The 27338-nt window shown below is 32.8% G+C and overlaps 1 protein-coding gene across 1 annotated transcript in view; it reads right to left on the bottom strand.

Annotated features, from left to right (window-relative positions):
• LOC100374104 (uncharacterized) overlaps nucleotides 1–25958 on the bottom strand; it is a 40074-nt gene extending 14116 nt beyond the window's left edge. Inside the window, exons 1-26 of the mRNA XM_085503537.1 lie at nucleotides 25844–25958; nucleotides 25394–25681; nucleotides 24875–25159; nucleotides 24424–24711; nucleotides 23905–24189; nucleotides 23455–23742; nucleotides 22936–23220; nucleotides 22486–22773; nucleotides 21967–22251; nucleotides 21517–21804; nucleotides 20947–21216; nucleotides 20430–20723; nucleotides 20012–20296; nucleotides 19513–19818; nucleotides 18487–18780; nucleotides 17966–18241; nucleotides 17601–17876; nucleotides 16125–16406; nucleotides 15785–15969; nucleotides 15420–15663; nucleotides 14902–15012; nucleotides 14355–14545; nucleotides 14099–14224; nucleotides 13896–13966; nucleotides 5482–5522; nucleotides 5287–5383 (exon numbers count right to left, since the gene is read on the bottom strand). Of these exons, the coding sequence (XP_085359663.1) occupies nucleotides 5287–5383; nucleotides 5482–5522; nucleotides 13896–13966; nucleotides 14099–14224; nucleotides 14355–14545; nucleotides 14902–15012; nucleotides 15420–15663; nucleotides 15785–15969; nucleotides 16125–16406; nucleotides 17601–17876; nucleotides 17966–18241; nucleotides 18487–18780; nucleotides 19513–19818; nucleotides 20012–20296; nucleotides 20430–20723; nucleotides 20947–21216; nucleotides 21517–21804; nucleotides 21967–22251; nucleotides 22486–22773; nucleotides 22936–23220; nucleotides 23455–23742; nucleotides 23905–24189; nucleotides 24424–24711; nucleotides 24875–25159; nucleotides 25394–25681; nucleotides 25844–25958 (6044 nt within the window). The remainder of the gene's footprint in view (nucleotides 1–5286; nucleotides 5384–5481; nucleotides 5523–13895; nucleotides 13967–14098; nucleotides 14225–14354; nucleotides 14546–14901; nucleotides 15013–15419; nucleotides 15664–15784; nucleotides 15970–16124; nucleotides 16407–17600; nucleotides 17877–17965; nucleotides 18242–18486; nucleotides 18781–19512; nucleotides 19819–20011; nucleotides 20297–20429; nucleotides 20724–20946; nucleotides 21217–21516; nucleotides 21805–21966; nucleotides 22252–22485; nucleotides 22774–22935; nucleotides 23221–23454; nucleotides 23743–23904; nucleotides 24190–24423; nucleotides 24712–24874; nucleotides 25160–25393; nucleotides 25682–25843) is intronic.
• Nucleotides 25959–27338: the final 1380 nt, after the last annotated feature.

The raw sequence follows: 27338 nt of genomic DNA, 5'->3' as shown, positions 1-27338 counted from the left end.
TTGAGTTTACAATGGTGACAACATCTATATCTTGCATGAGGGTTTCTGCACTAGTAAACCATTTACTTTTTGCATTCTTATTTACTAAGTAGGCTTCTCTTAGTAATGTGTTATCAGAGTTTGTTACCCGGTTGAAATATATTTAAGTTGTTGTTTCTTGATAAAACAGTCAATGGGGTACCTTCCTAAGCTCACCATAAACAGCCATTTTTGGTGTGAATTTTGAGAGACCAAGAATGAACCGACAAAATGAAAGATGGACATCCTCAATTGCAGACTTAGTTGTGCTTTCATCACCCCAAACATCACTACCATATACAATAATGGGTCTTATCAGTTTGTCAAATAAAGATAGTTGGAGGGGTATGTTTAGTGAGTTGTCATAACCGAGTTTGCATTTCAAAGCAAAGAGAGCTTTCATCCCTTTATTTTTTAAATTATTGATACCCTCTTTATGTTTGCCATTAGCACTTATAGTTATACCCAGGTAATTAATTTGCTTAACTATGGCAATTTCTTTTTCAGCGAAGAAGAATATATTATTGCTCAGGGCTCTGTTTGATTTATTGAATACAATAACCTTTGTTTTCTCTGTATTAACAGCCAGGCGCCATTTTGACGTATATATTTTTAAGTTGTCTAAACAGTTTTGTAGCCCCCTAGCAGATTTAGATAAAATGACAATATCATCTGCATATAGGAGACAACTTACTTTTAAATTATCAAGAACCGGGGAGTCACAGTTTTCAGAGTTGAAACAGTCAGGTAGATCATTTATGCCTTCTAATTACAGGGGAATAGCAATTTCAAGTTGTTTAGGTAAATTATTTAATAGTATTTTAAATTATTTAATAGTATTTTAAACACAAGACTAGTTTCATATCTAGAAAAAAATAATATCCTCTCTAATAAACAATTTGGATTCAGGAAAGACTGTCGAACAACAGACAATCTGTTTATCTTGAAAACTATTATTAATAAATACCTCCATCAGGACAAGGAGATCATCCATCAAGCAAATGATAAAAATAAATCGAAAACATCAAATAAAATTTATGCCTGCTTTGTAGACCTCAAAAAAGCCTTTGATAGTGTTTGACATGAAGGTCTTTTTTATAAATTGTTGAAAAATGGTGTAAATGGTAATATGTATAAAATTATAAAAGATATGTATGGTGATGTGAAATATAAGGTAAAAACAAGAAATGGTTTAACAGAATTATTTTGTTCAAATATCGAGTAAAACAAGGATGCAACCTTAGCCCAAGTCTGTTTAATTTATTTATTAATGACCTGCCTGATATTTTTGATAATGATCATTGTGACCCCACACTGCTACACAACACACCCATTAATTGCCTTCTTTATGCAGATGATATTGTGATTCTTTCAAAATCCAAAAAGGGATTACAAAACTGTTTGGATAAATTATCAGCCTACACATCAAAATGGCAGTTGTCTGTCAACACAGATAAAACAAAAATAATGATATTCAATAAGTGTAACAGACTCCTTAACAAGGAAATATTCTTTTATGAAGGAAAAGAAATCAATATAGTTAAAGATTTCAATTATCTTGGCTTAACTATGAGCCCAATTGGTAAATTTAAAGATGCCATGAAAAACCTGAAAAGAAAAGGAATAAAAGCTTTATTCTCATTAAAGACCAAAATTGGATCTGGTAATCTGGACGTGTCCATACTACTGTCACTATTTGATAAACTTATCAGACCAGGTATTGTGTATGGGAGTGACATTTGGGGAGAAGAAAGTTCTACAAAATCAATTGTAGAGGATGTCCAGCTTACATACTATCGGTACATTCTTGGTATCTCAAAAAATACACCAATCATGGTAATATATAGTGAATTGGGAAAATTACCTCTTGACTCTTTTATTAAGAAACAAATGATAAAATATGCCAATCGCATTGCAAATTCCACAAATACTCTACTTCAAGAAGCATACTATGTCAATAAAATTATTAAAAGTAAATGGTTTAAAAGACTTGATTTGATATTAAAAAATATAAACCATTCTTATCTTTTAAATGAAACAAATATTATCTCATTATCAAAACTAAAAACAATTGATGAGAAATTAAAAGAAGAGTTTACAACTGAGTGGAAAAATGAAATAAATAATGACAATAGGAAAAAATCAAATTCTAAAAATAAACCTATAAACCTGAAATAAAAGAACCTACAAACTTTTTAAAACCAAAATTGAACAAGAAAACTACTTAACAATTATGAAAAACAATGAACTTCGCAAATCCTTAACAAAATTTAGACTTGGCAACCACTGTCTGAAAATTGAAACAGGCCGGCATACAGGATTGGATTTTAAAGACAGAGTCTGCAATATGTGTGACAATGTTGAAGATGAACAACATTTTGTCACAAATTGTCCTCATTACAATGAAATAAGATCAAAACTTTACATTGTAGCTAATAAACGTATACCAAATTTTGACAAATTTAGTAATGAAAATAAATTCATATTTTATCTAAGTAACGAGAAAATGTCAATTCCTTCAGCGCAATATTTAAAAAACTGTTTTAATACAAGACAGCAGCACCTACATAAACTAAGCCAGTAACACATTCCTCGTATACAAAATTCAGAACAGCTGATCATATCTTTGTACTTAAACAGTTACTGAGTAAATATTTAAAAAGTAAAAAGCGAATCTTTGCATGTTTCATTGACTTTAAAAAGGCTTTTGATTCAATCTGGCACCAAGGCTTACTTTACAAACTCCGTAAAAACAACATCTCTGGTAAATTCTACAATATCATAGAATCAATCTATCAAAACTCTTTTGGTTGTGTCAAAACAAAAACAGGGCTTACACCCTCTTTCTCAGTAAACAGAGGGATTAGACAGGGAGATAACCTGAGCCCACTTTTATTCAATCTATATGTTAATGACATCAAATACCACATTGAATCATCACAAAATAACCCACCAACTCTTTTAACTAACCAACTATCTTGTTTACTGTATGCAGATGACCTATTACTACTTTCAGAATCAAAACATGGTCTCCAAAATGTCATTGATTCTGTAGGAATATATTGCAAACAGTGGAAGCTGGATGTCAATGCATCAAAATCAAAAATAATAATTTTCAACAAATCTAGGAAAATGCTATCAAAAAACAAATTTAAAATAAATGGACAAGAATTGGAAAACGTAACATCATATACCTATTTAGGACTAAAAATAAATTCTTCAGGTAAACTCAGCAAAGCACAGGAAGATCTTGAACACAAAGCAACAAAAGCACTATTCAAAATGAAACAACTATTATACTCAGAAAATAACATCCCAATAAAAACACACCTGAAACTATTTGACAGCATAATCAAACCAGTCCTACTCTATTGCAGTGAAGTATGGGCTCGTGATTGCATACTACAATCCAAAGATCTTCATAATAATATGCTTCCTATGGAGAAGCTACACACCAAATTCTGTAAATATGTGTTACAAGTTAACTGTAAAGCTAGTAATTTAGCATGTCTATTAGAACTTGGTAGGTATCCCCTACTTCTAACGAGCATAAAGCACTTAATAAATTATTGGCAAAAAATTAAAAATAAAAATGAAAATACTCTAGTTCATGAAGCATATCAACTTGGAATGGAGCTTGACAAAAACAATACATCTAACTGGGTAACTGGTGTGAAAAGCATACTAAAATATGTAAATGAAAACAATGTGTGGGAGAACCAACATCTGCATAATGCTGCCTCTATAACAAAAAAGGTTATGGACAATCTCCGAAAAATATTCAAAATTAACAGTCAAGAAAAAATGCAGGATGACAACAAAGAAAAAAAACAAAAAAACAAATTGCGCACATACAGAATGTTAAAAAATGACTGCTCATATGAGGAGTATCTTTCAGTAATAAAAGACTCTAAACATAGATCAGCACTAACAAAACTAAGAATTAGTGCTCATGTTCTACAAATAGAAATGGGTCGCTACAATAAAATAGATGCATGCAAAAGGAAATGCCCTGTGTGTGACCTAGACGAAATTGAAGATGAAAAACATTTTCTGCTTAACTGCAAATTATATGAAAATGAAAGAAACCAACTAAACACTAAGTCAAAAATGTCACTCCCAAACACGACAGATGAAGAAAAAATGATAGCTATGATGAACAACAATGAAAATAAAACAATTATAAAACTAGCTAAATACATTTACGAATGTTTCAAAATTAGAGAAAATAACATGAAAAAGCCTTCATTTTCATCCAAATAAATAACAATATTAATATCAAGGCATATCTGCAAGAGTTTTTTTTTTTTTTTTTTTTCTGTTATCATTTTTATGATATTTTATCTTATTGTCTTTCTTGTTTTTTTTTCATCCACACTTTATTGTAATTTAACTCAAGATCCTATAAAGGATACGATATCAATAAAGTTTATTATTATTATTATTATTATTATTATTACAAATTTATCTTTCTTTTTTTAAATGCTTTTTTGTTCCCTTACTTTTTATGTAGTTATTTTTCTTTTACTAATATTTGATTTGTAACCCTTTTCATCCCCTCCGGGGGATGTTGTGTGTTAATAAATAAATAAATAAATAAAATATGCAGTGTCCAATATGGCTACCAAGGGCAAAAACATTGTTATGCAAATTAGCTTTAGTTGAAAATTGAGTTTTCTCTGCGATATCTACATCAATTTGAACCAAAATAATGTCGGCAAGACTCAGAATATATATGACTGTGACAGCCACTGAAACGTAATTGAAGGCAAATGAACACGTCAAGCAAAAAAGACTTTTTCGAGTCCTGGCGTAAAATGGAGGCACATACCATTTTGACTCTTGAGGGGAATGGAAATCAGTTGATTTGAGGGTGTCACAATAAGCGAGGGAGTAAATCGTTTTTATGCTACAAAACAATTCAGACCTTGAACATACTTTTTGGACTTTAGTACAACGTCATTTTTGTTTGGTTACCTAACGTTTTTAGGTTCATTTGCTGCAAGTTACAGAGCACATACCTAACCAGCCGTCCCTCAGCAAATAATGAAGCAAAGGCATTTTCGATGTCAAAATCGCAAAACTCATCCTTTTTACGCAAACTGGGAAGTTCGAATAACTAAACGAAGTACAGGACGATGGAGATAAAATATCCAAGAATTAACACATACCAAAAATTATATCTCAAAATTGAATATTCATGGTGTATTTTAAGTCTTTAGTATAAGGTAGTAATAATAAATGTGATGAAAGTGTTAATATACTTACAGTTCGTCGGGACATACTGCAGGTTTATCCAGTCTGTGCCCTGCCCTTACCGCAACACGTAATTCTGCAAGTTTTGTATCTTCGTATGGTAGCCGACCTATACAGATAATTTAGTTAATAATTTGTAAATATAATAGTTATAAGTAGTATAATGCAATTTATAATGCTAAGTTGTCTTATCTGTTTTCCACTTACCAAGAGTTATAATTTCCCAAAGGATTACACCAAACGTCCACCTATGAATAGGAAAAGAATGTTACAAGGCAATAAACAATGTTATGTACACTGATGTAAGTGTTAGACCAAGTCGCAGCTGACACCAGGATTATGGAATAAATATGTGTGTGGTGTTTGAAAAAGACACTGCTTTCAGTTTTATTTCATATTTGACATAATTCTGATTCGCTCTTGATAGTTCTTTGATCTGTGGTATGAACTGTATATGTAATAATAATAATAATAATCATCTTTATTGTTATCGTATCCTCTATGGGACTTTGATTGAAGAATACAATAAAGGTATAGCAATGAAAAAAAAAAATTAAATGAGATTAAAAGAGTATAAAACAAAGGTATTAATAAAATATAATAAATGAAAGTAAATGTTTTTTATTCATTTTGAGGCAGCTGGTAGTACTTTTTTCAGGTTGTTCTCCCTGATTTTAAAACAATCATCTATGTACTTAGCAATTTGAGGAGCTAATTTTTTACTACCATTGTTTAGTATTGCAACTATTTTTTCTTTGTCGGGAAGTTTTGGAGGTAGCATCAAATTTTTGAGAAGCTCATTTCTTTCTTTTTTATAGAGACCGCATTTAAGAAGGAAGTGCTCTTCATTTTCTATTTCGTTTAATAATAACTTTATTAATAACTTTATTACACTACTAAAAACCTTCAGAGGGTTTTTGTATGGTAAGGAACATAAAAATATACAATACATAAGAGATAAAAATAAAATGTTAGTAAAATATAAGAAAAAATAAATTAATTACTTTCTGTGGTTTTAAAAAATTGTGCTCTTTAAGTATTTTGCTAAAGCTATATTATTCTCCATAATCTTTTTAAATATGGAATTCACATCCATTGTGTAAATATTTATTGAACACTCATCAAACAGTTTTTTTCTTTGTTCTATATAGCCAGTACAAAATAGCAGGAAATGTTTTTCATCTCCTAATGCTTTAGTGTTACATTTATTACAGTGTCTATTTTCTAATTCTATTTTGGGCTTTGTTCTTCTACCTAATTCTATTTGTAAGTTGTGGTCACTCAGACGGAATTTTGAAAGCATTTTCCTGAGGCTGAAATTTGAAATGTTTTGCAAATAATTTTCCATATTATAGCTTACTTTGAATAGTTTGTATGTTCTCAGTTTTGTTCCCCTATTTTCATTGGTTTCACTGAAATTTAGTTCTTCTCTCCATCTTTGAATATAAATCTCAGATAGTCTGAGTTTTACTTTTTTTAGTATTTGATTCCAATTTTCCATATTGTGATCATTTTTTATTTTAATTAGATCATGTCCCAGTGTAGCATTAATAGTCCTTACCCAGTTTGAATTAATTTTTATCATTTCATCCAGGGCTAATTTTAAAATGTGATTATCTGGCAGACTATATAGTCTATGGCAGTATTTAATTTGAGCCAAATTAATTTTTAATTTTACTGGTAACCTACCAAGTTCTGCTTTCAAACCACTAATTGGCGTCATTTTACTCACTCCTAGGATAAACCTGTAAAAATGACTGCAAACTTGCTCTAAACTGTTACTGTCAGTTGTGATTTCATTGGCCCAGATTTCTGCACCATACATGAGTATAGGTGAAATTAATTGGTCGAAAATTTTCAAACTAAGTGCTGGTGAGATTATTTTGTAGTTTAAGACTGTTTGTCTGATGCTGAAAAGAGCCTTCATTGATTTATTTTTTAACATAGATAAGTTTGTTTTAAATTTCCCATTTGGAGTAAATATTGCCCCTAAATAGCAAAACTCGCTAACAGCTGTTATGTCTTGGTTGTTGATTTTAAAATTCATGTTTTTAATCAGTCTGTTGCTGCAATTAAATACCATGACTTTAGTTTTCTTTACGTTTACTTCTAAATTCCAATTTATACAATAGTCATTTAATTTGTTCAAACAGCTTTGTAGGCCGTCTTCCGTTTCTGAAATAAGTGCAAGGTCATCTGCATATTGGATTCAATTTATAGGTTTCTCGCCCAATAGAACTGGTTTATCAATTTGATCCATAAATAATTCTGGCAGATCATTCAGAAAAATGTTAAATAAAGTTGGTGATAAATTGCAGCCTTGCTTAACTCCACAGGTAGACTGAAATCCATCAGTTATACCCTCTGACAATTTAATTTTATATTTAATATCCTTATACATAGATTTTATTATTTCATAAAAGTTCCCCGTGATACCACTGTTTTGTAACTTGAGAAAGAGTGCATCCCTCCAGATGCTGTCGAAAGCCTTTCTAAAGTCAACAAAACATGTGTATAACCGTTTTCCAGAACTGCTGCTTTTATTTTTATTATAAATTGTTTTTTCAACTGCTGTTTTTAACAGGAAAATTGCGTCTGTCGTTCTCCTGTCTTTCCTAAAGCCAAACTGCATGTCGGTAAATAATTTATTTTCTTCCAAGTATGTGGTCAATCTTTGATTCATTATGCCAGTAAATAGTTTTGAGAGACAACTTGTTAATGCAATAGCTCTATAATTACCAAGATTTAATTTGTCGCCTGATTTGTGTAGTGGAACAAGAATCGTAGATTTCCAGGTTGCAGGAAATATTCCACTATCTAGAATACAGTTGAAAAGTTTCTGTAAACATCTTATCATTAACTTATTTTTGGTTTTCAACATTTCATTGGCAATGCTGTCATCAGCAGCTGATTTATTGTTTTTTAGTTTGCTAACAGCGCTAAGAATTTCTTTGTATGTGATATTTGAGTTTAGATATTGGTTGGGAATTTGTCGCATTTCTTTTTCTATAAGATTATTTTGTAACTCATGATTTTTAATGTTTGTTTTATTATAGAGTTTTGAAAAATGATCAATCCAATTTTTTCCGGATATTGTTGTGTCTTGATTTTTGGTCTTTTGATTAAGTAGGCTTTTCAGCACAGACCAGTACTCATTTTGGTTGGCACTGTCCATATGTTCAAGTTTGGACACCAACATGTTTTTATATTCTCTTTTTTTATATTTTATAAGTTTTGTATAATGCTTTTTAAGAGTATAATATTGATGTTTGATATACGGGTTGGTTGGTTGTTTTGTTAGCAACTTAGAGGTACTAATTAATTCCCTTTTTACTGTAGAACACGACTTATCAAACCATTGTTGTTGTTTTGGATGTTTATAGTTTTTATTATTTATTGTTCTTTTATTGGTTACTTTTTTAAGGCAATTATCCGCTGCATTAATTAATATTTTGTTGAATTGATCTGTTGGTTCATTGACATCACTGTCTTTGAAATCATTGGCAAGGTAGTTTTTGAACATTGTTTCAAAATTTGAATTTTGTAACATGACTTTGTACTTTTGCTTTGCCTCAACGTCCCAAATGAATTTTTTACAGTGCGGTTTCAATTTATCCACAAGCTTTGTGTTCTTGGTGTGATTGTAATTTACAGTTATTGAGAAACCAATAGGGCAATGATCTGACAAGTAATTAATATCATGAATTTTAAGATAATCAATATGTCTGTGTAAATCCTTTGTGCTAATGCAGTAATCAACTGTACTTGAACCGACCGGATTATGACAGGTAAAGTTTCCATTTAAATCACCTATCTTCCTACCATTGGCTATTAAAAGATTATTTATAGTACAAAGATCGACTAATTGTTTGCCAAACTTATTGTTAGTTTTATCTTGGGTGTGCCTTTTTTCAAAATTTTCTAAAGTGTAATTATTTGGAGTGGGTACATGAATGTTATCTCCAAATGCAATGTAATCAATTAGATTTCCAGTGCGACTATTGAAATCACCTGTTATAATTACCTGGCCCTGATTGGAGAAAACTGTTATTTCTTTTTCTAAAATGCCAAAGTAGTCAACATCTAAGTGATAAACCGAATTTTCGGGTGGAATGTATATACAACCCAAATAAATATCATTTTCTAATGAGAAAAATTCCTTGTCCAATTTACACCAAAGGAAGTCGTTAATTTCAGACTTTATTTCCCTCAGCCCTCCCCTCAACCCTGATTTAAACAAAATTGCCACTCCCCCAGAGTTCCTCTTACTTCTAGCTGATTTGCATTTTCTGTCTGTTTTAAAATAACTATAACTATCTAATACATCTAATGAACTACTATTACTACCTAGACTACCTAACCACGTCTCTTGTAAGCACAAAATATCAAATTTCTTTAAAATAGAAGTAAAATCAGATTCTACACACTTAGCACCAAGGCCGTGAATGTTCCAACTACCTACATTAAGATTAGTCTGCCTAATACTGTTGACAGTTGTTGTTTTCATCATTATTCTATTCTCCACGATACGGGGTTGCAGGCCAAATTTTTGTTTTTTTAAATGAAAAGTAATAAAAAATTTAAAGTAAAATATAATGACATTAATATAATTACTTAATGTTATGATGATGATCTGCTGGAATATTGAATATTTAATTGACAAAACTGACATTTTCTTTTTGAACTGTCAATGTTTTTATGTCTTCCAGTTTCTATTCCTAACACATGAGCACTAATTCTTAGTTTGGACATGGATGACCTGTGGAAGGGATTTTGCACAGTTTCTAAATATTTTTCAAAAGTGAATTTTGTTTTTAGATGTCTGTATGTGCCGAGTTTATTCTGATGTTTTGTTCCCTTATTATCATCATACATTGAATCTAAACAGTATGTTTGAAAGTTGGCTGCAAGCTTTTCAGAGACTGATTTAGGCAGCTTTTCATCCTTGTAATGGTTTTCTTCCCAAATGTGACTCATGTTTAAATGAGTCAACAGATTCTTTATACCAGATGTCCAATTATAGATGTTTAAATTATCTAAATAAATGCCAAGTCTATAGGCTTCTGAAAGAAGTGTGTTGTTCTTTGTTTGTTTTATTTTACACCAATATTTAATTTTTTGTTTTATACTAGTAATAGCTAATGGATATCTTCCTAGTTCTAGTAGACAAGCAAGATTGGTAGCTTTGCTGTTTACTCTTAAAAGAGATTTTAATACAGAATTTTACATGCATTTTTTCCATAGGTGTTATCAAATTAAAGAAATTTTTTGCATGGTTGTTGTAATCAGTTAGAGTAATGTATTCATATATAGTGTGTATATAGAGTGTATTCATTTGATCTGTGGTATGAAATGTATATGTATAGAGTGTATTCATTTGATCTGTGGTATGAACTGTATATGTATAGAGTGTATTCATTTGATCTGTGGTATGAACTGTATATGTATAGAGTGTATTCATTTGATCTGTGGTATGAAGTGTATATGTATAGAGTGTATTCATTTGATCTGTGGTATGAACTGTATATGTATAGAGTGTATTCATTTGATCTGTGGTATGAACTGTATATGTATAGAGTGTATTCATTTGATCTGTGGTATGAAATGTATATGTATAGAGTGTATTCATTTGATCTGTAGTATGAAATGTATATGTATAGAGTGTATTCATTTGATCTGTGGTATGAACTGTATATGTATATAGTGCATTCATTTGATCTGTAGTATGAACTGTATATGTATAGAGTGTATTCATTTGATCTGTGGTATGAACTGTATATGTATAGAGTGTATTCATTTGATCTGTGGTATGAAGTGTATATGTATAGAGTGTATTCATTTGATCTGTGGTATGAACTGTATATGTATAGAGTGTATTCATTTGATCTGTGGTATGAACTGTATATGTATAGAGTGTATTCATTTGATCTGTGGTATGAACTGTATATGTATAGAGTGTATTCATTTGATCTGTGGTATGAACTGTATATGTATAGAGTGTATTCATTTGATCTGTGGTATGAAATGTATATGTATAGAGTGTATTCATTTGATCTGTGGTATGAAATGTATATGTATAGAGTGTATTCATTTGATCTGTGGTATGAACTGTATATGTATAGAGTGTATTCATTTGATCTGTGGTATGAACTGTATATGTATAGAGTGTATTCATTTGATCTGTAGTATGAAATGTATATGTATAGAGTGTATTCATTTGATCTGTGGTATGAACTGTATATGTATAGAGTGTATTCATTTGATCTGTGGTATGAACTGTATATGTATAGAGTGTATTCATTTGATCTGTAGTATGAAATGTATATGTATAGAGTGTATTCATTTGATCTGTAGTATGAACTGTATATGTATAGAGTGCATTCATTTGATCTGTGGTATGAAATGTATATGTATAGAGTGTATTCATTTGATCTGTGGTATGAAATGTATATGTATAGAGTGTATTCATTTGATCTGTAGTATGAAATGTATAATGTATAGAGTGTATTCATTTGATCTGTAGTATGAACTGTATATGTATAGAGTGTATTCATTTGATCTGTAGTGCTGTATATGTATAGAGTGTATTCATTTGATCTGTAGTGCTGTATATGTATAGAGTGCATTCATTTGATCTGTGGTATGAAATGTATATGTATAGAGTGTATTCATTTGATCTGTGGTATGAAATGTATATGTATAGAGTGTATTCATTTGATCTGTAGTGCTGTATATGTATAGAGTGCATTCATTTGATCTGTGGTATGAAATGTATATGTATAGAGTGTATTCATTTGATCTGTGGTATGAACTGTATATGTATAGAGTGTATTCATTTGATCTGTGGTATGAACTGTATATGTATAGAGTGTATTCATTTGATCTGTGGTATGAACTGTATATGTATAGAGTGTATTCATTTGATCTGTAGTATGAAATGTATATGTATAGAGTGTATTCATTTGATCTGTAGTATGAAATGTATAATGTATAGAGTGTATTCATTTGATCTGTGGTATGAACTGTATATGTATAGAGTGTATTCATTTGATCTGTGGTATGAACTGTATATGTATAGAGTGTATTCATTTGATCTGTGGTATGAACTGTATATGTATAGAGTGTATTCATTTGATCTGTAGTATGAACTGTATATGTATAGAGTGTATTCATTTGATCTGTGGTATGAACTGTATATGTATAGAGTGTATTCATTTGATCTGTAGTATGAAATGTATATGTATAGAGTGTATTCATTTGATCTGTAGTATGAACTGTATATGTATAGAGTGTATTCATTTGATCTGTAGTATGAACTGTATATGTATAGAGTGTATTCATTTGATCTGTGGTATGAAATGTATATGTATAGAGTGTATTCATTTGATCTGTAGTGCTGTATATGTATAGAGTGTATTCATTTGATCTGTAGTATGAACTGTATATGTATAGAGTGTATTCATTTGATCTGTGGTATGAACTGTATATGTATAGAGTGTATTCATTTGGTCTGTAGTATGAAATGTATATGTATAGAGTGTATTCATTTGATCTGTAGTATGAACTGTATATGTATAGAGTGTATTCATTTGATCTGTGGTATGAACTGTATATGTATAGAGTGCATTCATTTGATCTGTGGTATGAACTGTATATGTATAGAGTGTATTCATTTAATCTGTGGTATGAAATGTATATGTATAGAGTGTATTCATTTGATCTGTGGTATGAACTGTATATGTATAGAGTGTATTCATTTGATCTGTGGTATGAACTGTATATGTATAGAGTGTATTCATTTGATCTGTGGTATGAACTGTATATGTATAGAGTGTATTCATTTGATCTGTAGTATGAACTGTATATGTATAGAGTGTATTCATTTGATCTGTGGTATGAACTGTATATGTATAGAGTGTATTCATTTGATCTGTAGTATGAACTGTATATGTATAGAGTGTATTCATTTGATCTGTGGTATGAAATGTATATGTATAGAGTGTATTCATTTGATCTGTAGTATGAACTGTATATGTATAGAGTGCATTCATTTGATCTGTAGTATGAACTGTATATGTATAGAGTGTATTCATTTGATCTGTAGTATGAACTGTATATGTATAGAGTGCATTCATTTGATCTGTAGTATGAAATGTATATGTATAGAGTGTATTCATTTGATCTGTAGTATGAAATGTATATGTATAGAGTGTATTCATTTGATCTGTGGTATGAACTGTATATGTATAGAGTGTATTCATTTGATCTGTGGTATGAACTGTATATGTATAGAGTGCATTCATTTGATCTGTAGTATGAAATGTATAGAGTGTATTCATTTGATCTGTAGTATGAAATGTATATGTATAGAGTGTATTCATTTGATCTGTAGTATGAAATGTATATGTATAGAGTGTATTCATTTGATCTGTAGTATGAACTGTATATGTATAGAGTGTATTCATTTGATCTTTTATGAAATGTATATGTATAGAGTGTATTCATTTGATCTGTAGTGCTGTATATGTATAGAGTGTATTCATTTGATCTGTGTATATGAACATTTGTATATATCAAGTTTTTGTTTTATAAAATTGACAAACATTGCTAATATTACTTACACATTACTTTTGCCAGAATACAAATTATAGAATAGCGATTCATATGACATCCACCTCATATCGTCAGGTGTCTGAAAATAATTAAATATTCACAAATATGTGATATGTCCAAATGTGGGATGAAAACAAATTAACAGTAAAACAACAATTGCAGCCTTGCATGCCTGTACATCTGATTATATGGGCAAAATATTCACACTAACCTGTGATTCTCGTGGCAGTGACGCGTATCTACCCTCTTGTGGAAGTGGTATTGCATAATCCGTTACCCTGGCAACAAGGTTATCGCTTATTATGATGTGTCGTGTACTAAGATGGTGGTTTACACACTGAAATATTGAACAATTGTGGTTAATGGAATATGTAATCATATTAACATGTATATGAAGTGATTATTCACACCATTACAGATTGCCATGGATATATGAATAACAAAAAGTGATAAATTACTACTCATACCTTTAGAGATGCCAAGAATCCTAAACCCTTGGATATATCAATAGCAAAGTCTAGCAACTGTGGCAATACTTGTAGGCTGACATTAAATCCTGGAGTGTTTTGGCGCACAGGATCATGTAAACGATCAAATGTTCTCAACCAATGATGTAGTCGAACATTCTCTGGATCATCGTTTACTATCAAAAGTGGGCCTAAAAGGGAATAGTGTTCAATATAATTATATAAGGCTTGCAGTGCAAGAGCAAACCATCTTTTTCTATACATGATAGAAATATGTGATCTCATTGGTATGCATACATGTGAGAATAAGCAAACTGTTACTGATGTATGTATGATGGATTTGTCAACATTTATTGCCATGCAGGAAAGGTGGACATGTATACATAGACCATACATTCACTTACAGCCTATTGGCTGCAAGTCTGCCATCATTGCTGCTTGCAGCTATGTTTGTGAGTTTGTCAGATGATTGTCTCATCTGCTACTGCAAATTATAAAAGTATTACACAAATAGTTGTACATACAGTAATTAACACTTTATATTTACCATTTATCGTGCATGCACCAACAAGGTTCACTATGTTCATGTGTTTGCTGACTCTGCTTAGTACATCCAATTCTTGGTTAAGAATTTGTTTATTGCTGACATCGTTATCATCTGTGGTACAAATAATCAGATTATCAAATGCGACGATCTTCTCACCAACCTTGCGCAGAAGGCGTGACCTTACTAGGGGGCATGCTCCCCCTTGAAAATTATGAAATCTAGACCGCTATTTTCTTCATTTTGAGGGGAAAAATTTGCTGACACAAAGGGTTTCAGCTTGATTTTGGAGGGGCGATACAGGCGACTGCCCCCTGCCACATCAAAATATTATTATCAGAAACAGTAATATATAATAGTCACATTTGTGTAAAAGATGAAATATTTCTGCTTGAAGTTTTGTAAATAATAATACATTTTACAGATGAGCATTGATGTACAAATGTATTGTCACAACAATGTTAAATGGTTCATGTCTAGTATGTGTCAAATATACAAATCAGTTATACACCAGCACATACCTTTGAGTCTCTTTACACCAACATCTGCTACCTCACCATATGATTCCAATTGTCCTTCCCACAACTCTTCCCCAAATTTACCTTCCGCCAGAATCCTAATAAGTCTTATATTGCCTCTTGGAATTTCCCAGAATTTAGGTCTAGTTTTTTGAATATCTTGGAGGAGTGCGTACCGGTCTAAATCATAGTCAGCCTCATCATAATCCAGCACAGGTCCTGGGGCCACGGCATAAGTGATATCTGCCTGTAGAATATAACTTCTATTTAATGTGCTATTCTAGGCAAAAAATTGATTTTAATATTATGGGTGTTTAAAAATGTCATATCAATCATTTAATCTTATACTAATACCTAATACTAATTACCATTTTAGCGTCATGTGATGTTAGTAATTCCTTGTCACGTGTTTCATAGTCTTGCTTCTTTCGCCTACAGCAAAGCACACATACTGTGCAAATGATGCAAATTAGGAATATTAATATGATAATTGCAATGAGGAGCCACATCCACCAATCTTGTTCCCCGATAGATGCAGGTGCGAACAGAACATCTGTTAAAATGAAAAAAAATGCTTCAATATATTGTATCGTCAAAATTCACATGTGTTGACAATACTTATATTGTGTATAATTACATTAATCAAACCGTGACAACAAAGGTCACATGACTCAGTGTGTATTCAATTTTATCCAACTTAATACATACCTCCTGTTTTGAATATAACCAATGGTGTAAATACATTAGCTCCTTCTATTCCAATCACTTTCATCCGAAGGACATATTGAGAATCAGGCTTCAAGTCCAGCAGCATAAGTGAATTCCTGGTAATGGGTATGAATTTTGAATTCTGGAATGTTTCTGACGTAGTTTTATATTGGATGACATATCCACTAATTCCGTCAGTGAATTCAAATTTCCATATCACAGTAGCTGTAGTAGATTGTATGTCAATCACTCTAATGTAGATTGGTAAAGGTGGGGCTAATGCTGCAATAAAATGTAAATAATATGACCATGGTTATGAAACTTGGATAACTTGAAGCATTCAATATCATATTCATTCATTCATTCATTCATTCATTTATTCATTCATTTGATTAAATAATGAATAGCGCTTGTGTGTTTAATCATGTGTACGAACATTTATCAGGAAAACAAGCCTTATTAAGGTAGAGATGCAGTTTACCTGACAGGTATATTAATTAGTTAATTAGGAAACCAAGATGACCTCCCTTGTCCACCAAACTATATATTTTCCGAAAGCTTATTGTATGACTTTTAAAAAAATTTTTTTATGGACACTGTAGTTTGAAATATGCACAAAAATGTGCTTTTTTGGTCAAAAGTGATTTTAAAAAAAAAGGGCTTCTAAACCATGCTTATGGTTCCTGTTAAAATTGGTTTACGGGTACATCTGTTTACTATGAAGAAAGTGCCGTCTTGAAAACTGTCTACCAGTTGTCAATTTTGCAGGGCAGCAGCTCAAATTTCACTACTTCAAGTTTATGCATAAATTAACACCCAGGCTAGTTGTCTGTACGATTGTTGTAACACTGTTCAACCAAAAACAATGCCCCGATGGTGTTTTGAAGATAAACACATTGTCAATCATTTGTGAAAATTTCAAAACAAAGGGTCAAAGCATCTAGAAGCTATTCAGGGATGTGCACTAAAAAGAAGCTGAGATAATTGCTAATTTGCATAACAATTCACTCAGTAAGAAGTTTGCTAATGCGCATAATTAAAATGGCTGTAATAATTCCAAATTTAAATGTATTATCGTTTTGTAAAAAGTTAAATATAGTGCATAATATGGAGATCCAGTCATTTCTTTTTTTCACCATGTTTCTTTTTTATTATTTATGTACAGCCTTGCTAAATCTTGCTAAGCATTCAAAAGAAAGAATGTTTGCACCTGTTATCTATATTTTAAAATCGTCTTTTGATTATGTTCCACTATTCACAATTCTACAAACAGTCTATAGCCAAGACTGTTTGGATAATAAAAAGCAAAAAAAAAAAATTCACTCCCAAGTGCCCACGAACCTGCATCTCTACCTTAAGTGGTACGTGTTTTGTAAGGTTTAATGTAAAATATGTCACGAGGTAGAACATAATGGATGTGTAACACTGATACACTGCTACCGTGTTGTGTTTGTAACTAGTACAAACAATGCTCACCGAGTGTTTGAAAAAAGTATGCTGGGGTAGTGGTCACTTCTGTATTTGGATGTGTAAACACAAGGCGGAATATATACTTCGACATTGGAGATAGATTAACGAGAATAACACTTGTATTCGGCATAGCAATATACGAGGAATTTGACCAAGAAGTATTGCTCATTCTATATTGTACGATGGTGCCATCGACTGTCATGTTCTCCGGCACATCCCAGCTGATTGTGACAGAGACACTAGTGACGTCACTAACTCTGATGTTGTATGCAGATGGTTCTCCTGAAATAATTATAAGTAATCACATCATTAATCTGACATGAACAAACAACATATCTAATAGTAGCTTTGCTTGATGTCATGCGACTTACCTAATGTTATGAAGTTATAGAACTGTGACACAGACGTGCCCTGGTCAGTTGCTATGACAAGGAATCGAAATGTGTATGGCGTTCCAGGAAACAGTGACGACAGCTCGGTAGTATTATTTCCAGAAGGAATGAAAGAAGAATCAAACCAGTAGTCCCCATCAACAGTATACTGTATAATAATACCAGCCACATACGGCTCAACATCCATCTGCCATGTGAGTGTTGCAGTTGTGTTTGTGATATCAGTCACTTCAACATCATATGGTATTGGGAGACCTGTAAATTCAGATAGTGTTACTTACTGTCTGGTTGTGTAATAATTACTTGTTGTAATGTAATGTAATGTAATGTAATGTAATGTAATGTAATGTAAGTAATGTAATTTATATTATTTCTCTTTTATCATACATACATACATGTTTGACCATTAATAGTTGACAAATTATTCACTTTATTGAAATATTGAAATTCATAAATTGATGAATCACATATATGAAGTAATTAGGCTAGATATAGCTCACCTTTGGTCTCAAACGACTGTGGCTGTGTGTATCGAGTCCTTCCATCTCTGAAGACCACCTCCATTCTGATATCATACTCACTTCCTGGGGATAATCCAGTCAAATCATGCGAGCCACTAGAAGGAGGCAGTGACGTTACGTTTATCCAAGAATCCAATGGTCCATTGCTCGGTCGGTACTGTAGCACTAACATGTCAACTCCGGTGTTATCGCCCATCGTCCATTTGACTGTAGCACCCCCAGGCCCAATGTGTGTGATTGTGACATCTCTGGGAAGTGGAATTGTTGGTGGGGCTGTAATAGAGAAATGATATTTTGGGTTAGGTGTGGTCAATTTATACTGACAAATGTTACAACTTCATACAACATGGCAGTATGTTTTCTAAACAGGAATCAATTATTTCACATATCTCCATGAAACACTATCAGCACAGATATGATCTGGTCTGAATCTGTTAATACTTCAGACTTATTTCTTTCACATTATGACATTCCATTGCAGACCAATATCTGCAGCAGTACTAGGCGACTATCATGATTTAGGTGAATTCATAACTAGCTGGGTTAGTGATGTCATTCACATATTTTATTTCATGCTGCTATACAAGTATAGCCTTTCTACAATCTATTGATCTATTTATAACTGAGGCTGTAAATTTAGAATTACACATCAAGTAAGTTCATTGTTGATCTCGATCCATATCTACGGCAGACTTGCTGCAGTGCCAGATTATTATTTTAACATAGAGAGGGACTGGTAAGAAAGACAACATAAGAACCAAAATGCCGATTTCCATGTTGTTCCAGACACCACAAACAGGTGTTATAATGAACAACAGACTCGACATGGGTGTTATTATGAGGAAAAGTCAAAAGTCACGCTTTTTACCAATCCTATTAAAATATAATAAGGCACCCATCCAATGACTACACCACTGTGACATGCATTGTAATTGTCACAAAGTTAAAAGGTGATGGTTGTTTCACTGAATAATTGATATATTAGTTCAAATAGTTATCACTCACTTTTTGTCTCAAATTTTTCCTCATCTGTAACATCTTCATGTTCCAGGTCTTTATCCATAACTAGAATTCTAAATGTATATATCATGTGTGGAGTCAAATCAGAAAGATGAATAGACGATTCTGTAGGAGGTAGATCAGTAGAATTGGTCCATAAAACTCTATTGGCATCTCTGGCAATGCGGCTAGTGTCTTCATGGTATTGTACTATCACGTGATAAACATTGGAATCTTCATCCAATATCCATACGATGTCAGCACTTGTATCAGTTATGTTAATTACTTCAATGTCGTGGGGGAGTAAGAGGGCTGAAAAAGGGTGTGAAATATGTTAGTGTCTGTAATAAGATAGAAAACATTTTCATATTCAAATGCATGATAATTTACATGGCAACTTATTGTAATGTTCTGCACAAAGCATTGTGTTACTGCAAGGATATGTGTTACCAAAAATAAGTTCATCATTTGTAAGAATCATTCTGGTGCCTGAAGGTAAACTTACCAGGTGTAGTGAATGACATTTGTTGTGTTGAATTTACCACTGTGCCTGCATCTGTGACAATCTCCATTTTGAATGTGTAATCGTTATTGGGTGACAAACCGGACAGTGTATACGAACTGATACTTGATGCTAATAGTGGTGATCGTAAAAATTCTGATGATGACGTGGTCAATTTATAACGAATATAAACTCCTGTTGGTGAATCTGTGTTATCAATGGACCAGCCAATTTCCGCGCTGAATGGGCGAATGTCAATCAGAGATACTTCAGATATCGTTGTCACAGCTGGAATATAAGAAAGATAAATTTAACTACATACATGACATCAAATAACTTCTCCTGCCATATTGTAAAGCAATATTATCTGAAAGATGTATCGATAATTCATAGTACATTAGTTTATTATAAATATACTTACATACAGTTATAAAATGTTCCGATTCACTTTCAGATGATGTGCCATCATAAAGAACAACTATAACTTTGAACATATACTCAGTACCTGGCAGTAAACCAGTTAATCGCATGGTGCGGGCACCAGCAGTGGTTAAAGAGGAGTTCATCCAAGTATTATTTAGCTGGACAACTCTATATTGTACAATCATCCCACTAATTTGAAAAGTGATATCATCACGATCATATACGTCCCATGATACAGTAGCCGTAGTCATTGTTACAGACATAACTTTCACTGTAGTGGCAATAGGTATTTCTGTAAAATTAAAATTAATTTATAATATACTGTAACATTTTGTCAAGATTATGTCACATAAACAACAAGCACTGTCAATGTATTAATGATATTATGTAAATTATTACCAATTCCAATTGGCAACTTAAATTAGAATATTTGTTATCACCAAGAGTGTACAAATATATGCTATAGTTTATTAGTGACAGCATTATATCTTTTAAATAAATGGGCAACAACAAACCTTTTGTTTTGAAAAACACATAATTTGATATTGAGGTGCCTCCGTCAGAGTGTATTGCTAGAAGCCGTATCACATAATTGGTATTTTGCGAGAGTTCTTTGAGAGTGTATCTTGAAACAGACGTATCTAATGATATTGCATTAGTCCAATTCATACTAGTCACCTTGTACTGTAATACCAAGCCTGTCATCATTTCAATAGGTACAATTCTCCATAGTATCGTCGCTTGGCTTGTTGTAATATTAGTAGTACTGACATCAAATTGTACTTCTGGAAGATATAACAGTCAATGTTACTGTGCGTTAATTTCAATGAAGGTTATGGCTTACCTACAACTTACTTATTATATTCCTCCAACACAATATTTGACCTGGTTGTATACAAAGCCTCACTATTTTGAGAAAATATTTACATATAATGAATTACACAATATAATTAAATGCTGATATTACTGAAACAACTATAACAGTATTTTGGTTCCTATATCAACATTGAAAAAGTGTTCAGTGTAACTATTCATGGTGCAACAGTATTCGCTAATTGCAAAAGTTTCTACAATTGATCACCTACCTGCTAATGTAGTGAAACTGGTAGGTGTTGTCGATTTTGAATGTTGACCATCAGTACTAGTAACTGCGACCTGTATTGTATATGTTGTATTTGGTTTCAGATTAATCAAATCAACTGAGTTGTCTGATGATGCCACAGTCACATTCTGCCATTCATTGGAACCATCTGGCATGTAATGTACAATGACACTGCCAATTAGATCTCCATCTTCTTCTGGAATTACCCACGATATGGAAGCACCTTCATCACTGACATCAGTAATTTCCACATCTCTTGGTAATGGTAAAGCTGGATAAAAAACAAAAACATAATATGATTTACAGTAAGGTAAATACATATTTCCATATTTTCTCTGAAGTTATATAATATCAATGCAGATTAACACTTCTGTTGCAAAACATTTTGCTTTCACACACTGACAATTTCCCCTACTTTGTGGTAGAAGATTACCTTCAGTGGTGAATACAATCTCGTTGCTGCCTTTTGATCTTGTTTGATCCACAGTGACAGAAAGTAGACGAACGGTATATTCCACATTAACAGACAGGTTGGTGAGAGTGAACATATTTAGAGATGTTGGTAAGAATGATGTATTCCTCCAGTCTTGCATACTATTGGTAGGTTTATATTGCACTACTGAGCCTGATATATCAGAGTTTAGATCAAGCAACCATGTAACTGTTGCCTCTCTTGTTCCAATGTTGATGATGCTTATGTTATACGGGAGCAGGAGATCTAGTAGAGAAATGAAATGAGAATATCTAAATATAATCTTTTACATCAAAAATGTAAGTTAACAGTGGTGCATGGTGCATCTCCGAAGATGCCATGCATAATTGCAAGAACAAATGTAATTTTACTATAACAATATTTTGGTTCTTATATCAACATTGAAAAAGTGTTCAGTGTAACTATTCATGATGCAACAGTATTCGCTAATTGCAAGAGTTTCTACAATTGATCACCTACCTGCTAATGTAGTGAAACTGGTAGGTGTTGTCGATTTTGAATGTTGACCATCAGTACTAGTAACTGCGACCTGTATTGTATATGTTGTATTTGGTTTCAGATTAATCAAATCAACTGAGTTGTCTGATGATGCCACAGTCACATTCTGCCATTCATTGGAACCATCTGGCATGTAATGTACAATGACACTGCCAATTAGATCTCCATCTTCTTCTGGAATTACCCACGATATGGAAGCACCTTCATCACTGACATCAGTAATTTCCACATCTCTTGGTAATGGTAAAGCTGGATAAAAAACAAAAACATAATATGATTTACAGTAAGGTAAATACATATTTCCATATTTTCTCTGAAGTTATATAATATCAATGCAGATTAACACTTCTGTTGCAAAACATTTTGCTTTCACACACTGACAATTTCCCCTACTTTGTGGTAGAAGATTACCTTCAGTGGTGAATACAATCTCGTTGCTGCCTTTTGATCTTGTTTGATCCACAGTGACAGAAAGTAGACGAACGGTATATTCCACATTAACAGACAGGTTGGTGAGAGTGAACATATTTAGAGATGTTGGTAAGAATGATGTATTCCTCCAGTCTTGCATACTATTGGTAGGTTTATATTGCACTACTGAGCCTGATATATCAGAGTTTAGATCAAGCAACCATGTAACTGTTGCCTCTCTTGTTCCAATGTTGATGATGCTTATGTTATACGGGAGCAGGAGATCTAGTAGAGAAATGAAATGAGAATATCTAAATATAATCTTTTACATCAAAAATGTAAGTTAACAGTGGTGCATGGTGCATCTCCGAAGATGCCATGCATAATTGCAAGAACAAATGTAATTTTACTATAACAATATTTTGGTTCTTATATCAACATTGAAAAAGTGTTCAGTGTAACTATTCATGATGCAACAGTATTCGCTAATTGCAAGAGTTTCTACAATTGATCACCTACCTGCTAATGTAGTGAAACTGGTAGGTGTTGTCGATTTTGAATGTTGACCATCAGTACTAGTAACTGCGACCTGTATTGTATATGTTGTATTTGGTTCCAGATTAATCAAATCAACTGAGTTGTCTGATGATGCCACAGTCACATTCTGCCATTCATTGGAACCATCTAGCTTGTAATGTACAATGACACTGCCAATTAGATCTCCGTCTTCTTCTGGAATTACCCACGATATGGAAGCACCTTCATCACTGACATCAGTAATTTCCACATCTATTGGTAATGGTAAAGCTGGATAAAAAACAAAAACATAATATGATTTACAGTAGGGTAAATACATATTTCCATATTTCCTCTGAAGTTATATAATATCAATGCAGATTAACACTTCTCTTGCACAACAGTTTATTTTTACACGCTGGCAATTTCTCCTACTTTTGGAAAAAAGATTACCTTCAGTGGTGAATACAATCTCGTTACTGCCTTTTGATCTTGTTCGGTCGGCAGAGACAGAAAGTAGACGAACGGTATATTCCACATTAACAGACAGGTTGGTGAAAGTGAACATATTTAGAGATGTTGGTAAGAATGATGTATTCCTCCAGTCTTGCATACTATTGGTAGGTTTATATTGCACTACTGAGCCTGATATATCAGAGTTTAGATCAAGCAACCATGTAACTGTTGCCTCTCGTGTTCCAATGTTGATGATGCTTATGTTATACGGGAGCAGGAGATCTAGTAGAGATATGAAATGAGAATATCTAAATATAATCTTTTACATCAAAAATGTAAGTTAACAGTGGTGCATGGTGCATCTCCGATGATGCCATGCATAATTGCAAGAACAAATGTAATTTTACTATAACAATATTTTGGTTCTTATATCAACATTGAAAAAGTGTTCAGTGTAACTATTCATGATGCAACAGTATTCGCTAATTGCAAGAGTTTCTACAATTGATCACCTACCTGCTAATGTAGTGAAACTGGTAGGTGTTGTCGATTTTGAATGTTGACCATCAGTACTAGTAACTGCGACCTGTATTGTATATGTTGTATTTGGTTTCAGATTAATCAAATCAATTGAGTTGACTGATGATGCCACAGTCACATTCTGCCATTCATTGGAACCATCTGGCTTGTAATGTACAATGACACTGCCAATTAGATCTCCATCTTCTTCTGGAATTACCCACGATATGAAAGCACCTTCATCACTGACATCAGTAATTTCCACATCTCTTGGTAATGGTAAAGCTGGATGAAAAACAAAAACATAATATGATTTACAGTAGGGTAAATACATATTTCAAACATTTCCCCTGAAGTTATATAATATCAATGCAGATTAACACTTCTGTTGCAAAACATTTTGCTTTCACACACTGACAATTTCCCCTACTTTGTGGTAGAAGATTACCTTCAGTGGTGAATACAATCTCGTTGCTGCCTTTTGATCTTGTTTGATCCGCAGTGACAGAAAGTAGACGAACGGTATATTCCACATTAACAGACAGGTTGGTGAGAGTGAACATATTTAGAGATGTTGGTAAGAATGATGTATTCCTCCAGTCTTGCATACTATTGGTAGGTTTATATTGCACTACTGAGCCTGATATATCAGTGTTTAGATCAAGCAACCATGTAACTGTTGCCTCTCTTGTTCCAATGCTGATGATACTTATGTTATACGGGAGCAGGAGATCTAGTAGAGATATGAAATGAGAATATCTAAATATAATCTTTTAAATCAAAAATGTAAGTTAACAGTGGTGCATGGTGCATCTCCGATGATGCCATGCATACTTGCAATAACAAATGTAATTTTACTATAACAGTATTTTGGTTCTTATATTTACATTGAAAAAGTGTTCAGTGTAACTATTCATGGTGCAACAGTATTCGCTAATTGCAAGAGTTTCTACAATTGATCACCTACCTGCTAATGTAGTGAAACTGGTAGGTGTTGTCGATTTTGAATGTTGACCATCAGTACTAGTAACTGCGACCTGTATTGTATATGTTGTATTTGGTTCCAGATTAATCAAATCAACTGAGTTGTCTGATGATGCCACAGTCACATTCTGCCATTCATTGGAACCATCTGGCTTGTAATGTACAATGACACTGCCAATTAGATATCCGTCTTCTTCTGGAATTACCCACGATATGGAAGCACCTTCATCACTGACATCAGTAATTTCCACATCTATTGGTAATGGTAAAGCTGGATAAAAAACAAAAACATAATATGATTTACAGTAGGGTAAATACATATTTCCATATTTCCTCTGAAGTTATATAATATCAATGCAGATTAACACTTCTCTTGCACAACAGTTTATTTTTACACGCTGGCAATTTCTCCTACTTTTGGAAAAAAGATTACCTTCAGTGGTGAATACAATCTCGTTACTGCCTTTTGATCTTGTTCGGTCGGCAGAGACAGAAAGTAGATGAACGGTATATTCCACATTAACAGACAGGTTGGTGAAAGTGAACATATTTAGAGATGTTGGTAAGAATGATGTATTCCTCCAGTCTTGCATACTATTGGTAGGTTTATATTGCACTACTGAGCCTGATATATCAGAGTTTAGATCAAGCAACCATGTAACTGTTGCCTCTCTTGTTCCAATGTTGATGATGCTTATGTTATACGGGAGCAGGAGATCTAGTAGAGATATGAAATGAGAATATCTAAATATAATCTTTTACATCAAAAATGTAAGTTAACAGTGGTGCATGGTGCATCTCCGATGATGCCATGCATTATTGCAAGAACAAATGTAATTTTACTATAACAATATTTTGGTTCTTATATCAACATTGAAAAAGTGTTCAGTGTAACTATTCATGATGCAACAGTATTCGCTAATTGCAAGAGTTTCTACAATTGATCACCTACCTGCTAATGTAGTGAAACTGGTAGGTGTTGTCGATTTTGAATGTTGACCATCAGTACTAGTAACTGCGACCTGTATTGTATATGTTGTATTTGGTTTCAGATTAATCAAATCAACTGAGTTGACTGATGATGCCACAGTCACATTCTGCCATTCATTGGAACCATCTGGCTTGTAATGTACAATGACACTGCCAATTAGATCTCCATCTTCTTCTGGAATTACCCACGATATGGAAGCACCTTCATCACTGACATCAGTAATTTCCACATCTCTTGGTAATGGTAAAGCTGGATAAAAAACAAAAACATAATATGATTTACAGTAGGGTAAATACATATTTCAAACATTTCCCCTGAAGTTATATAATATCAATGCAGATTAACACTTCTGTTGCAAAACATTTTGCTTTCACACACTGACAATTTCCCCTACTTTGTGGTAGAAGATTACCTTCAGTGGTGAATACAATCTCGTTGCTGCCTTTTGATCTTGTTTGATCCGCAGTGACAGAAAGTAGACGAATGGTATATTCCACATTAACAGACAGGTTGGTGAGAGTGAACATATTTAGAGATGTTGGTAAGAATGGTGTATTCCTCCAGTCTTGCATACTATTGGTAGGTTTATATTGCACTACTGAGCCTGATATATCAGAGTTTAGATCAAGCAACCATGTAACTGTTGCCTCTCTTGTTCCAATGCTGATGATACTTATGTTATACGGGAGCAGGGGATCTAGTAGAGATATGAAATGAGAATATCTAAATATAATCTTTTACATCAAAAATGTAAGTTAACAGTGGTGCATGGTGCATCTCCGATGATGCCATGCATACTTGCAAGAACAAATGTAATTTTACTATAACAGTATTTTGGTTCTTATATTTACATTGAAAAAGTGTTCAGTGTAACTATTCATGGTGCAACAGTATTCGCTAATTGCAAGAGTTTCTACAATTGATCACCTACCTGCTA

Source organism: Saccoglossus kowalevskii, chromosome 9 (genome assembly GCF_978046115.1).
Source record: "Saccoglossus kowalevskii chromosome 9, keSacKowa6.1, whole genome shotgun sequence".
Classification (NCBI taxonomy): Eukaryota; Metazoa; Hemichordata; class Enteropneusta; family Harrimaniidae; genus Saccoglossus; species Saccoglossus kowalevskii.
The sequence above is the reverse complement of the archived record's forward strand: the minus strand, read 5'-3'. Positions and strand labels throughout refer to the sequence as shown.